Raw genomic sequence first — 14457 nt, 5'->3', positions numbered from 1 at the left:
GTCCGAAAACAGAGTAATACAGTCAAATATGAATCACTTCAGTTGGAAATACTGATCTTTTCTTTTGACTGTAGTGGTCCTGACAATTAAGTGTACATGCACTCACTTGCTCTGTAGCAGCTCGTTGTCCTGGCGCAGCTGGCTGAGTTCGGAGCGCAGGCTACGATCCTGGCTGCTCAGAGAGGAAAGCTGACTCCGCAGCTCGGACTCCAGCTGCCTGTTGGCCTGAAGATCTGCCTTCAGACGCTTCACATCCTGCTCCAGTCTTTGGGAAGGGACACGGCAATATTAGCAAACACATTTCCTAAAAGAATCAGTTTCAGTGTAGAGTTGTTCTAATATAGTACATAATGCTAGTGTTGTTTTAGCCAGAGGTGGGACCAAGTCATTGTTTTGCAAGTCTCAAGTAAGTCTCAAGTCTTTATCCTCAAGTCTCAAGTCAAGTCTCAAGTAATGTCAGGCAAGTCAGAGTCGAGTCTCAAGTCACTGGTGTAAAAGTCCAAGTAAAGTCACAAGTTATTCTTGGATGCGGTTGTAGGACCGGCTTTAAAATCGCATGACAAAAATATCATACACATTAAAAAAAAAACTGCATCACCAACGTAGCCTGGACAACATTTGCTAGTTAGATGAAGTCAGCTATCTCATCGTAGCATATTTATATGCATATTTATAATCATACGGTTCTTGGAGTGCATACACTCATGAAGTTTAGTAACTTCCGGTCACTGCAACAAGCCCAGGTACAGTTTACCGACGGATGGGTACAGGACCTTGAAATGCACCGTGTAGAACGAAAGACCATCGTACGTATCATAAGTTTACCAGTCTCACAAATCGTCGTCATAAATACACATTCGTTAACAGTTTATTAATAGGACCTTTGAGCTCAACGGTAATTAATTAGCAGTGGAAATAATTTCTGGTAGCATCACAGAAATGTAGCAGTGACAATAATACTGTATGCTGTAATCGTACTGGGCAATTAGTGATACAAAACAACTGTTTTATCCTGTGAATAAAAGTATGTTTTTGTCAATGTACCATAATAACAGAAGCGAAACGCAATATTGTGTCAGGACAATTCACTATTTATGCACAATAAATAAAGGAGCATAGCGCGACAATTTCTGTTCAGCGCCAGACTTGCTTGTAACCTATATCACCAATTATGTTATGAAAAATGACGTATTAACTACTAAAAAACACTGACCTTTGTGGAAATGCTTGGAGCAGACTAACCTGTGAGCTGGAGTGTTCTGGGACGTTATATTTGGTCTTTGAATGGCTGCAATCCAGGCCACCCGTCGCCTCTTTGTTACTTCGGAAACATGGCTCGAACAATTTCTCTTCAACGACGTAATCCGATAACAACCGATCTCTTTACCCGTCGGCTTCCCGTGGCTGTCATGCGACCGGCTATTGCAGTTAATAATACAACAGCTTCTTGACATTTTTGTGTTTCTTTTTATCGCTGTGTGACTGATTTCAATTGAAAGCCTGCGTGCGCTAGTACCTCTTGCCACGAGTTCCCAGAATCCTTTGCGGTTCTACCCGTGAATGACGTCACATTTTCAATCTCTATATAATATGCATGTTAAATTTTATATTTGGGGTGAAATATCAAGTCTTTTCAAGTAAACCGGTTCAAGTCCAATTCAAGTCCCAGGTCATTGGTGTAAAAGTCCAAGTCAAGTCACAAGTCTTAGAACATTTTTTCAAGTCAAGTCTAAAGTCATAAAATTAATGACTCGAGTCCAAGTCATGTGACTCGAGTCCACACCTCTGGTTTTAGCAGCTTCAGTGTTGAAATATGACTAAGCTGGCTATCCAGCAGAGATAGACAAAAGGAAACGTGGCAAGTAGTGAGTGTCCCTCAAAGTATCCAAGTAAAAAATGGATGTCGGAAAATGATAACGGGGGTGTCTTACCGCACTAGAGCATCTGGCTTTCCCAGCTGGTTATTGGGGATGCAGTTCTCCACCGGATCCTTCTGCCCCTTCCCTGCTCCCTTCTGCTTCTTCTCATTCTTATTAGCTGAGGAACCTGGCGGCACGCTGCCGTTGGCAGAACTGTGATTCCGAGGTGACGAGTTGCTGCCTCCGCCTCCTCCGCTGGCATTTTTGTAGTTCTTCCCCATCCCCCCAATTTCCTCTTTAGAAGAAGTGTGCGTGTTGGTGTCGGCGTGCGTGTTGTCGCCTGCCAGGTCGTTGTTCAGTCTTTTTGCCCCAACGTAGTTCTCAATATATTCCGTCTCCTGTAGTTTGGAGTCCAGTGCGTGTATAATACTGTTGTTATTGATTCCAACTGTGTTCTGTTTTTTGCCCTCTTTTGCAGAAGTGTCCTTCCCTTTTTCCCGGTACTCCAGCTCAGGTAACGGTACTGAAGTGCTTTTCTTTCCAGGAGGTGCTCCGTTTTGGGACACCACTGTGGGCTCTACCTCTGAGATTCCTTTAGCTAAGGCAGCTGGATGAAAGCAATTGAATACAGCATTAGAACACAAAGAAAAACACAGTAGATGAATTGAAGCAAATACTAATGCAAACTGGATTCATATTTGGTCATAAACAGAGAATGAGTGATGACCTTGGCAATCCCTGATATATACATATATGTGTGTATAAAAAACAGCCTTGTGGCAGCAGCCGAGTTTCCGGTTTTGTATTAACAGAAAAGAGTGATTTCAGACCTAACCTGTTTAGGGGGGGGACCAAATCTGGTGCATTTCCTGTTTTTTTCAGTTTGTCTCAGCAGGTGTACGCGCTGTCAAACGAACTCTAAAAATCTGGGCCGAGCCGCAGAAAAAAAAAAGCTGGGTCTAGTTCTGCATCTCGGTTTGTATGCGGTTTGAAAGCAAAGCAGAGCATCTGAAGCGTAACAGATCATTTCAAAACATAAACTACCAACTTGTGAATTTCTAAGAAAGCGATGACTAGTAGCCACATCAGCATTTTCTGATGAAAACTGAAAGGTTAAGTTAAACAGGTGTGCACTGAGTCATCTAGTTTACATAACACCATGTAGTGAAATGATGCTGTACGTCCCATCCCATGACGAGTTGAGGTCTGCTTGTATCACCTAGACTAGGAATGTGATCAACCAGCTTCAACTATCACATCCGAATGCCAAATCCATGACCCAACTCTGATGTTAAAGCTTGACCAACAGGCCTTTAGAAGGAGTGTGAAACATATATAGGGTTAGCCAAACAGTACTCTCTTCTTATAACTCTTTCATCCCCTTTAACATCAATAACTGCAACTGTTACTGCATTTGTTTATTTCCCACTTCAAGCCCAAAAGGTAACATATCCACAAGCAGGATACCAGCCTTGTTCATATACAGCGATGGCTGATTACGTCTATGTGAGCTTATGAACAGCTCAACATTTGTAGCAGTGTTAAAGTCAGAACATTTGCTTGTTTCTTTATTCTCTTTTTAAAAATTCTTTAGTTTTTTTTTTTCCAAGCTGTTTTTATACAAATTCTTAACACGAACAGTCAGCTTATAACGCCAGAGGTGTCAAACATGTGGTCTGGGGGCCAGAATCAGCCAGAACAAGCGTCCCTCCCCGTCATTGGCATTTAAACTACACCAAAGTAATTAAATAAAACATAAACAATTAAATGATTAAAAAACGTTGCTGTTTTTCCACTATCCACTTTTTGACCACAGTTTCACTGGTCTGATCCAGCCTGCTTAAGATCAAAGTGAGCTGTTTGTGGCCAATGATGTAAAATGACAGTGACTTCACTCTTTCAGCTTACATTGCTTACATGTGAAGTGTTTCTGTCATTTGTAGCTTTAAAGGGAAAAAAGGAAAATAAACTGGGTTCAACGCTCTGTATGGGATCTGTGCTGTACTCGACACCTCACTTTCTAAATTTGGAATTATTCACTGGACAAAACAAGAAGCAGCACGATGACAATCGTCAATGCCATCTTCTGCTAAAGATTGAAATCAGTGTCTGAAGCCTGAACTGACATCCTGTACAAGTATGTGTTATAATCAGCTGCAACTTAATGAGCTGTTCATGACAACCGGACAGTTAATGCTGATGCCTGCCGATGCGTCCAGCTTTGGGAAAATGCTGACTGACGTGCCATTAATCACCACAATGTGACTGGCACGCAATACTTCTGATGGTATATTAGACACTTGTTAGTCCAGATGGCCTCATATCTAGAGGTCTTAGTTCTTAAGTAAAGCTAAGTGCTAGAAGACAACAGTGTGCAGACTTTTTCTAAACTGCATTGGTGAAAGCACGCCTTCAAGTGAAAGCTTCAATAATAATTAGCGATCACATTTTTCATTAGTCCCATGACACAGTGGCAAACTATCTGTGGTTAAACTGTTTGGATAAAGAAAGAAATGAATGGCTATCCATCCTGTCTGAAACCCGAGTTTCTGACTAGCAGGGATTACGTCCATATATACACATTTTATTATTTGAAACACTTATTTAATATGAGAACATACAATAGTACCAGAATATAGATGAAAGAAATGGTTGAAAAATATTACAGAACCCCTTTAATGTGTTTTTGTGACTTACCCTCTTCTGCCTCCCGCTCTTGTCTTTGCAGCATCTGCTGCTCTGGAGGTAACGCCTGCTGTAGGAGCTGCATGTAGAACTCATTCTCCTTTTGCACTTCCTTCTGTTTCCTCAGTCGCATCTTGTAGCTAACGTAGCTCTTAAAGCCGAAGCCTAGAGTCACCACTGGATAGCCGATACTGGGAGGTAGGGGGGAAACAATCGGTGCTTTGTACAATTATTAGAAAAATTAAGGAAGTCATGATTTTATTTCTTACTACTGAACATTGAAAATTGTTGCAAAAATCACAAACTGATGTTCACCAGTGAGCAGCAAAGGGTCGACACAGGTCTACGTGAAAGTTCTTCAGATCTTTGAATCGTATGGCAGCTTCGATGTACACAAACAGGATCCACAGCGATACAGTGGGTAGACAGACTCCTCTCTCTGCATGAAAGGAGGAGACGCGGGGAAAAAAACATCAAGTTAGCAGAGAAGAAACTTGGCAGCTTTGAATTTCTTACGCACTGAGTATTTGAGGTGAAAGTGGCCATTTGGCTGCCAGAAGGGAAAAACAAAGCAAGAAAAAAAACCCAACTTGGACTAACCTGTGTGCCAGACATACTGGACCCATACGTAGGTGCTGGCAGCAAAAAACAGCCATTGGACGGGGATGAAGAGGAGGCATATGATGTCTGATGTAAACGCAACACACACAAAGAAGACGGAGAATGCCTAAAAATGCGTGGGAGAGAAAAGGATGGAGATATTAGATGTTTCATCTTCCAACGTGCATTTATACTGAGTGGAAGGAGCGGTGTGTTCAGGGTCATTACAACTAAGCTCTTACCAGCCCCTGATATCTGAAGGAGTCGTAGACACTTCGAATGAAAAGCCAAAAGGGCCACAGATACTCAAAGCGGAACTCGAGCACAAAGTCAGCCAGCAGGACCAACACCCACACTACCAGGAACTTCAGGTACAGGAACGTGCTGTGGAGAAGAGACAGAGGAAAAGACAGGGGAAAAAGGAAGGTGAATGGACAGATGAATAAAGGAGATAAAGCAGAGCCACTAAAGATGGCTTATTGTGGATTTAGATACAGTTTAATGACAGTCATGTGGGACTCAGGTTTATGCAACAGTCTAATATGTTTATAGGAACCACGTTTTCAGTGCGACCTGCAGTGCTAGCTCTAGGATTGAAGGCAAAAGTAGGAATAATCCTGCCTCCTGCTGAAAAACTGGTATGTGCATTTGTTACTTCTGGGCTCGACTTCGGTAGTTTGTTATCCGGTTGTCCTAAAAGCTCCCTGAACCATCCTTATCCCTTAGGTATACTGCTATAAGCTCCTGGGGCTGAATGCTTCTCCTCTGCACTCCGTGTTTTATACCAAACTATTGCATGGCACAGACATTCGTCTCTCTCTCTCCCACAGTGTCCCCAGCCAATTTTGGGGGTTAGTGTTCCTAATGGCTGCCCCTTCCTGAGCCTGGCTCTGTCAAAGGTCTCTTTGTCTTAAGAGGGAGTTCTTCCTCCCCATCATCACCAAGTGCTTGCTCATTATCTGAGGATCACCTGGTCCCTGGGGTGTCTAACATTGTAGCAAGGCTGACCAGGCTTCTCAGTTTATGATGGGGCTGCACAGCATTTTGTGTGAACAGAACAGAAGCTCAAATAACACTAAACTGCATTTTTGAGTGAGCGTGTGACTTTCAGGTCTACTTCAGAAGACCACAAAAACTTAAAGCATAAAGCTTCCGTTTATGCTTATATTAATTTAATTGATGAAAGAGGTGGGAAAGTTGTACATAAATGGAGCTTATTTGTCTTTCACACTATAAAAGCTAAAAATATTTAATTTCAGAGAAAAAATTAACATAATAATACCACTAAAAAACAGTGAAGCACAGATCGCGGACGCATACAGTTATTCCCATCAATAAAAGATCAGATCAATGTTCAAACCATCCAAACACCTTTGGGGGCAAAACAGTATGTACAGAGTTTCATGTCTGGACATGCTAGCTTGCTGCACAGCTGTTCTGGCCTGCCATCTATCAGTCTATAGGAAAGGCCATGCTATTTTGAAATTGCGAGCCGTGGTTGAATCGTGTGTGGCTTTTCCGGTCCGGGGACTCGTTTTGTTTGCTGCTAACGGTTTCCACTGACGTGTTTAAATTTAGCCCCCGGTGTATGGCAGACAAAGCACAGGTGAGAACCCGTTCCACTTCAAAACGAGCGCCTCTGACATTGCTGCTGTCATCTCGAGCACGAGCAGGATTTTCCCCCCCACGACTTCACGGTTTTGTTTAGTTTTTGTTTGGGATTTTTTTGTCAAGCGGATTGACCGCTGAACGCAATTTGCATTATTCTTTTACATTTAACCTGAATTTGAATTTAACTGCCTAGCCGTGTAAACGATGCCACACTAGGCCTATAATTATGACAATAAGCGGGCATGTTCATTCAGCTCGAGAACAAAGCGTCAATACGCTTCAATATGAACATGAGCAGAGACTGGCCGCCTTGTCTTGACATATGCAACGAGGCGCCATTGTTATACAATAACGTCCCCCTGGCCCCCTTTTTGTACCTGCTATATATACCCTCGGTGATTCGGTTCCGTTTTAACGGCCGTCGGAGTTTGCTGCAGTCCGCATTGCGCCGCTTCATCATCCCCCTGTTGATTCACTTGTGATATCGGCCTGGTAACTATGACTGGACACGTCATTCGCTCATCCTAATATTCACACTTCTTCAATTATCCACCATTGTTGTTGTTTTATGCACATGAAACAAAGAAATAAATAAAAACAGTCCGCGGAAGGCCCTCCCCTTTTCACGACACGGCGGCGTTGACTCGCTGACGTCTGACGTCACGCCGCTGTCGGAGGCGTCCGAAACATGGCCGCTCCCAGCTAGCCCAAGCGATTTGCTCAGTTTTCGCTCTTAATTGTCCTTTTTGAACGGTAAGTGTCGCGGTAAAACTTTGCAGCGATGCTCTTTTGGATTTGTTGCCAGGTTTAATCGTGTTTTAAGTAGAGCGAGCTATTTATTGCTATTCTTTTGTGGTGAAACGCGTCCATGCGTGTTCAACCACGTTTGTTTTGGAAGGGTCCGCCGGGTATTTAAGCACATTTCTTTGGATTTCTCGGAAGAACGGTAGTAAGAAAAGTTGTTTCCAATCTCTGTTTAGATAAAAGCTCCATAAAAGAGATAATTTCGGTAAAGCAGTATGCGGTGTATTTAATTTAATGTTATTTATTTCTGGTGTGGGGTGGACTTCAGAAACAAACTCCTTCTTTGGGGGACGTCATGCCACTCTGCCACAGAGGAAAGTTGTTTTGATGTATGAGCTAAAATCTTACTGTACTTTCAGTGGTTACTTGGACATAAAAACTGCATCTGAGCCACGATTGCGGGGCGATCGTGGCTGGGAGTTAATCGGAATCGGAAGGTTGCACAACGACCGAGACTGTTCGAGCCCCGGCTCGGACAGTCTCGGTCGTTGTGTCCTTGGGCAAGACACTTCACCTACCGCCTACTGGTGTTGGCCAGAAGGGCCGATGGCAGCCTCGCTTCTGTCAGTCTGCCCCAGGGCAGCTGTGGCTACAACTGTAGCTGCCGTCAATGTGTGTGTGAATGGGTGGATGACTGGGTGTGTAAAGCGCTTTGGGGTCCCTAGGGGGGACTAGTAAAAGCGCTATACAAATACAGGCCATTTACCATCTATCTAATCTGATAAATCAACTTAAAGTGTGTCACCATTGCCCCAAAATAATTTTTTTAACCCCACCCTTCACCTCCTAAAGTCAGGATTCTTTGAGTGGCATGCCTCTCCTTTAAAGCCACTTATAGGTGAAATGTGTAAAATCCCACCCCTAGCCATCAGTAGATTGTAACTAAGGTGGTCGCTGTAGGACAAACAACTGTGACCAACGCTCACCTGTAGTGAGTGTAAGCTGCCAGTCTGCTATTTACCTCAGTTAGTATCCTAAAAACTTTGTGAAAGGAGTCTGATACGAGTCAGTGAGGCTAACGTCTGACTGATGATGGCGATACAGAGGTGAACTGTTGAGGATATTTTGAACCTTTTGGTCAATAAGCACTGCTGTGTATGCTGCTGTTAGCAGACATTAGCATTAGTGGTTTCAACATTGCTGCACTTACTGAATAAATTCTTATATAAGTGAAGATGTCATCAAGCTGTTTATCAGAGAGAAAGTGTGATTCCTATGACACTCAAGCCTAACGTTAGCTGGTGTAACATTAGGTCATAACCAGCTGTTCTTGTTGTTTAGCTGACCTGTTGTCAGCTGTGAGTAAAATATGGGGGGGTCAATAACTGATCAATAACTAATTGCAACAATAACTGGAGTAAATGAACATGTTTGTGCATATTTTCATGTTGTAGCGCCCTGACTTTGTTTAGAGGGTTGAGGTGAGATGGAAGAGGATGACATTTTATCCATATGGTGGTGGCGTTGTCTCTTTCCTTCATTTTCGATTCTTTGGTGAAGGCGACTCCTTCTCACATGATAAAACATATGAGTGATGTTTCATATCATCTGAAGGTGCAGACACTAATTTAAAAGACAAGAGTTTAGCTCAGCCACTGTATTCAACATGACAAGACAACATGGTGACTTCCACAAATAGGCAGCCGGTCCTTTGTGGGTTTAATACATTAATTCTAAGTTTATGAGAATGCATCTGTTTGTTGGAGGATGTAATAATCTAATTGATGTATATTTATGATTACAACATTTTTTTCTATATTAAATAACCTCAAATATCAATGAACTGCACTTTGAATTTTTTATGACGGTTCGCATTCTGGTTACTTAATATGGGGGTAAAAAAAGATCATTTCGCCCTCACGTGACTTTTTTCTTTTGCACCATTGCTAGTGCTGCACTTCTTGCTCTTATTGCAGTATATGGATTTATTTTTCAACAGATGATGCTGCACAAAATGGAGAAAATGGTGCCGTCCGCTGAGGACGAAGAGAAGGAGATGGAGGGAGAGACAGATGAAGATGAGGAAGAAGAAACAGAAGAGGAAGAAGAAAGAAGTGAGAGGGAAGAAGATGAGGAAAAAAAGGAGCAGGAAAAGAATCCCTTACCTGATCATGATGAGGAGAAAAAGGAGGCAGATGTGCTGAACCTCAACAACGAGGTGGTGAAGATGAGGAAGGAGGTGAAGAGGGTCAGGGCATTGATCATAAGGAAGCTGACACGTCAGATTGGCGTGCTGAAGAAGAAGAAGGGGAACGAGACCGAGATGGAGAGGAATCAGAGGAGAGCCGCCAGACTTCTGGAAGAGATTCACGACATGAAGAACCTCGTACCCGATCAGGTGGGCTTGTTGTCCTATCAGCAAATCATTTCTGCAACGACTTCCAAGCCATTTCATTCTTTATCTTTTCATTTTGAAATATTTTTTTCAACTTATCTACAGGTGACCAAGACCGCCTTACAGAAGAATCTCAGCTTTGAGCAGGTTTGCAAGAACCCCAAGTCTACCATATCTGACCGGGCCATCGCTCGCATCGCCACCCACCCTCAATTCAGCAGGAAGATTGAGAACATCAAAGCAGCTGTAAAAGCCTTCAAAGAGGAGCGGACGAAGAGCAGGAAGCGAGGAGGAAAGGAAAAAGTGCAAACTCAAGGGAAGGCAGTGGAAGGAAAGGTGACTCTGCAGTTACAAGAGAAAAAGGAGGGAAAAGAGGAGCTTAGGGAAAACAGTGAGGAGGAACGGCTTAAAGAGAGTGAAGATGGAGCTGTTGCCGAAGTCGGAGAAGAAACGGAGAAAGGTGGAACTTCTGATGATCACGCACAAAAAAAGACAGAGCCTAAGAGTGTTAGAGCAGCACCAGGAAAAACTAGTGACATAAAGGAGATTGTGAAAAATAAACCTCCAGTTAAAAAAGAGAAACCCATTATCCAGGCTGAGCCAGCTGAGGAAGAGAGCGATTTAGAGTCATTCGGTGATGAAGAGAAAGAGTACTTTGATGACAGCACGGAGGAACGGTTCCACAAGCAGTCATCGCAGTCGGAGGAGAGCGATGATGATGACGGCTTCTTTGTAGGAAAAGTGAGCAAATTCAAGAAGAAAAAGAAAAAGCCAAAAGACGAAAGTATGGAGAAGATGGCGGCGGATAAGAGAGCTGAGGCAGGAAAGGACTCTGCTGAGAACGTGTCTTTGGACAAGCTCGAGAATCAACTCAATGAGCTTGAATCTAGGCTGAAATCAAAAGCGACCAAGCTGGAGTCTCTCTTCTGTCCTTCTCTGGCTGGGACCAAGGCAGCTGGGGGTAGAGGTGCTGGCAGAGGGAAAGGTGGAGATAAATTTAGGAAACACAATAAAGATTTCAATAAACAGCCCAAGTTCCAGAAGCCGGAGAAAAGTTCAGGGTCTAAGTACAGCAAGCCCTACCCCGATGGCAAACACCCCGAGTCTGAGGATAAGGGCTTTGCTACCGCTAGCAGAGGAAGGAGACAAGGCAGAGGCGATGTTCTGAGACAAAAAGATCACAGGGGAGGAGGTGTCTTCTCACATCGGGCACCACAGCAGGCACTGCATCCATCCTGGGAGGCCAGTAAGAGAAGGAAGGAGCAGCAAGGACAAATCCTGGCCTTCCAGGGGAAGAAGATCAAGTTTGGTGATGATGATGACTGAAAGTTGTTGGCTGTTTGTGTAAAGTTTAAAGTTCAGGGATGATGTGTTGGAAGGTTTAAACTCTAAGATGCAACCTGTTCTGTGATAGCTTTGTCAGTGCGCAGCAGTTTAAGCAGTGCATTCATTCTATGGCTGCACTATGGTAACGGGACAAATTTGAATGTAGGACACTGGGAAGCTGTTTTTTGTGTATTTGAACGTGTGCACATTTCAGGTTTTCTGTCCTTTTAATTCCAGCGATGGTTTTGTGATTATGTTATCCACTTTTTTTAAGTCCTTCATTATTAGACATGTTTGAATAATACAGTTGTAATCTTGACAGAAGCATATTGTGCCATTTTTTTGCTGTAAAGTTTTTATCTACAATATTGTGTAAATGTCTTGAGCCACCACTCATTTCAGTACATTTTCCTTCCAAAGAGACAGACTTGTAGGTTTTTTTTTTAATGTAGTTCTGACCGGTAGTTTATTTTTGTACATTGGCTTCTTCTTCACCCATTTTCAGTCCAGTCCTTGTACCTGACCGCTTTATAGAGGAATGTATTTTCTCTCTCGCTCTTTTGTTAAGCTGCTTAACACTGATTTATGACTCATTCAAGCATAAAAAAGACACCTAACTCAGTGTTCTGCCTACACAACTGACATCTGAGTAAAGAACCAATTTTAAATTGTACCTTTATGCAATTTGTTATTTGCAGCCTGTCATAAAAATATATCATTTATTCCCATTCCCTTCATCAAACCTACAAAAATTGCCAAAGGTAACATTTTTATATAGCTCCAAATCACAACAACAGTCGCCTGGAGGTGCTTTATATTGTAAGGTAGACCATACAAAAATACATACAATAATAATACATGAATAAAGTATAATTGTTGGTATTTTTGCACCAACGAGGTGATTCTCAAAGCGCTATTAGCGAAAAACCTGGCATATCTCAGCGAGTATGGAGTTGTAAATCAAATTGTCATCAGTGTGTAGAGAGGAGGAGGCATAGTATTTTTATGGCGACAATAGTCCCAACCACACTTCCAATGAAGTAAAAGCAAACCTGGATCAAAAAAAACCCCTCACATGCCAATGTGGGTGGCCACCGGACCAGCTACGGGGCTGCAGCTGGAGGCGCGGGCGGCCCCAGGAACCACCTCGTCACCGGCGCCGCTGGATGCGCGGGCGACCGCCAGAGTGGACACTTCCCCGTCCGGGCCGATTCCCTCGCCTGCTCAGCGGACTGGGGCAGGCACGTTCAGAGGGGGGGGCTAGAGGGGCTTGAGCACCCGCCCCTTTCCTGATGGGTGCCCAAAGTGCCCTTTTGTTGAGGCAACTTTTAAAATTTTTTTTTTTTTTTTTTTAATGTGTGTGTGCGTGCGGAGTCCTGTCTGTGCCCCTCAACAATAATATTTAACTATTAATCACAGTTTTGCTAAATAAAAGGATCTGGCTTGCATCAGTCACATGATCACATTTAACCAATGATCGCCCTTGACGGCAGAACGCGCTGGTTACGAGCCGGGAACGAGCTCACAAAGAGCACGCGCATTTTTTGCGGTCCGGAGCTGTAGGAGAAACACAAGTTAACTCAGAGACACAGACTGATGCGACAAAACCAGTAAGTAGGTGTACAGCGACACTGTAGTGTGTAGCACACAGGAGTATTAGCTTATTACGTACACGTTGGTAAGCTGTCTTGTTGCAACTGACGAACTGAAACAAACGAGCGTGCTGTGTGTGCAACAGCGCGACAAACATTACCTGTCCTTTTATTAACTGCACAAGTAGTGCTGGTCATAGCTGCTGGCTACCTGTGTAAGGCTGTCATGGGTCTGTAGCTCTGTCACCGTTTTAGGGAACATATTTAGTTTTAAAGTATTTAGAACATATTTAGTTTTAAAGTAAGTTTCCGGGCTTTTCCTGCCTTTCTGGAGGGATTATATTTCACTAAAAAACGATCTAATATGCATGTCCACATAATAATTATTATAATTATAATATATTAAAAAACACGCTGTATTTTAAAGAACATACATTAAGAAGCAGATTATATTAGATTTATATTTTAAATAAGACAAAATTTGGATTTTACAGCAGTAAAATATTGTATCTCTACAGTTTAAAAATGTAATAAGCTTTGCCCTGCACAGAGTGGATAGTGAAACAAATGGAATCATCATAATGACATTATTTCATATTTATTACTTCCCCCTCCTCATTGCTTTATTATTGTAGCTCTAGTAATAAATAATAATGTAAGGATTCTGGATCAGCACAGTGATGCCCATAGTATATACAGTATTCTGAAGAAGGTCTAAAATGTCACTGTGTGTGCGTGCATGTGTGTGTTTTATGTATATGGATTTTTTTAAATTATTACTCATGATATAACATTGTCCAGACATGGCTGGTAAGGACATGAGGAGGAAACAGCAGGAGCTGTGTGAGGCTACTAAAGGCAGTGCTATAACATTTTTCTGTCATCATTTTATTATAGATTAAGTGCTGGAGTTGTTAGGTGTGGATAATTAGATTATAGTTTATTGCAATAGCAAGTTGTGCCTTGTTCTCAGATAGACAGCAAGTGGAGAGTGATATATGAAATGATGGGATGGAAGGAAGAAGAGAAGCAAAGAGTGATTCACAGGCAGAGCCTAAATTATTTCTCACAGTTTTTTGTTGCCTTATGGTTCCAAGCGCTGTCACCAATCTTTGCATTTTGTTATTATCTCATGACACTTGTTTAATCAGCTACCATCTCTCCTGATGGACTTTTTAATGTCTACAGTCTCAGATCAACACAGCCCTGCCCTTCCCATATTAGATTCTTGATGAATGTGTGTTGTTGTTATTCAACCTGGTTCAATGTGCCCCTTTTTAACTTTGAGCACCCGCCCCTTTAAACCTCTCTGCACGGCCCTGGACTGGGGAGTAGGTTCGGCCGGATGGCCCCCCGGCCTCAGGCGGGCGATGGGGACGCCGCTGCATGTTGGACTGTAGATGGACTCATCTACAGTCATGCCTCGCCAGATTAAAAATGTACTCTTCTTGTGTTGTTGGTGATGTGTACAGCTGGCAGCGGGAGAGCTGCAGCTGTTGAATGTACTGTTACAGCAGCCGTGTGATTATTGTGAGAATAAAAGATGCTGCGAAGCATGAAAATGCAGCCGTGGTGGTTTGGTTATCAAGGGGTTTTTTAGGTTTTTTTTTAAAAAGATTTTTCTTTTAAAAAGGCAGGAGAACCA

At 42.8% G+C, this 14457-nt stretch overlaps 2 protein-coding genes across 3 annotated transcripts in view; one reads left to right on the top strand and one right to left on the bottom strand.

The window, feature by feature from the left end:
- Positions 1–7360, bottom strand: part of LOC102297302 (macoilin-1) — a 15284-nt gene extending 7924 nt beyond the window's left edge. Inside the window, exons 1-7 of the mRNA XM_005951596.3 lie at positions 7133–7360; positions 5387–5528; positions 5145–5271; positions 4860–4983; positions 4557–4735; positions 1932–2466; positions 107–265 (exon numbers count right to left, since the gene is read on the bottom strand). Coding sequence (XP_005951658.1) covers positions 107–265; positions 1932–2466; positions 4557–4735; positions 4860–4983; positions 5145–5271; positions 5387–5528; positions 7133–7215 — 1349 coding nt within the window. The 5' untranslated portion in view covers positions 7216–7360. The remainder of the gene's footprint in view (positions 1–106; positions 266–1931; positions 2467–4556; positions 4736–4859; positions 4984–5144; positions 5272–5386; positions 5529–7132) is intronic.
- srfbp1 (serum response factor binding protein 1) lies at positions 6579–11893 on the top strand. 2 transcript variants are annotated; one of them, XM_005951597.3, is made up of 3 exons: positions 6579–6750; positions 9499–9897; positions 10000–11893. In XM_005951597.3, exons 1-3 carry the CDS (start codon positions 6733–6735, stop codon positions 11218–11220), a joined length of 1638 nt encoding a protein of 545 aa, XP_005951659.1. In that variant the 5' UTR covers positions 6579–6732; the 3' UTR covers positions 11221–11893. The 2 variants fall into 2 exon arrangements, with proteins under 2 accessions (XP_005951659.1, XP_005951660.1); XM_005951598.3 differs by lacking the exon at positions 6579–6750 and adding an exon at positions 7383–7508.
- Positions 11894–14457: the final 2564 nt, after the last annotated feature.

The sequence above is a fragment of the Haplochromis burtoni genome, unplaced genomic scaffold (genome assembly GCF_018398535.1).
Source record: "Haplochromis burtoni strain Fernald_Lab_line unplaced genomic scaffold, NCSU_Asbu1 Contig_1066, whole genome shotgun sequence".
NCBI lineage: Eukaryota > Metazoa > Chordata > Actinopteri > Cichliformes > Cichlidae > Haplochromis > Haplochromis burtoni.
This window is presented reverse-complemented; position numbering and strand designations above follow the sequence as displayed.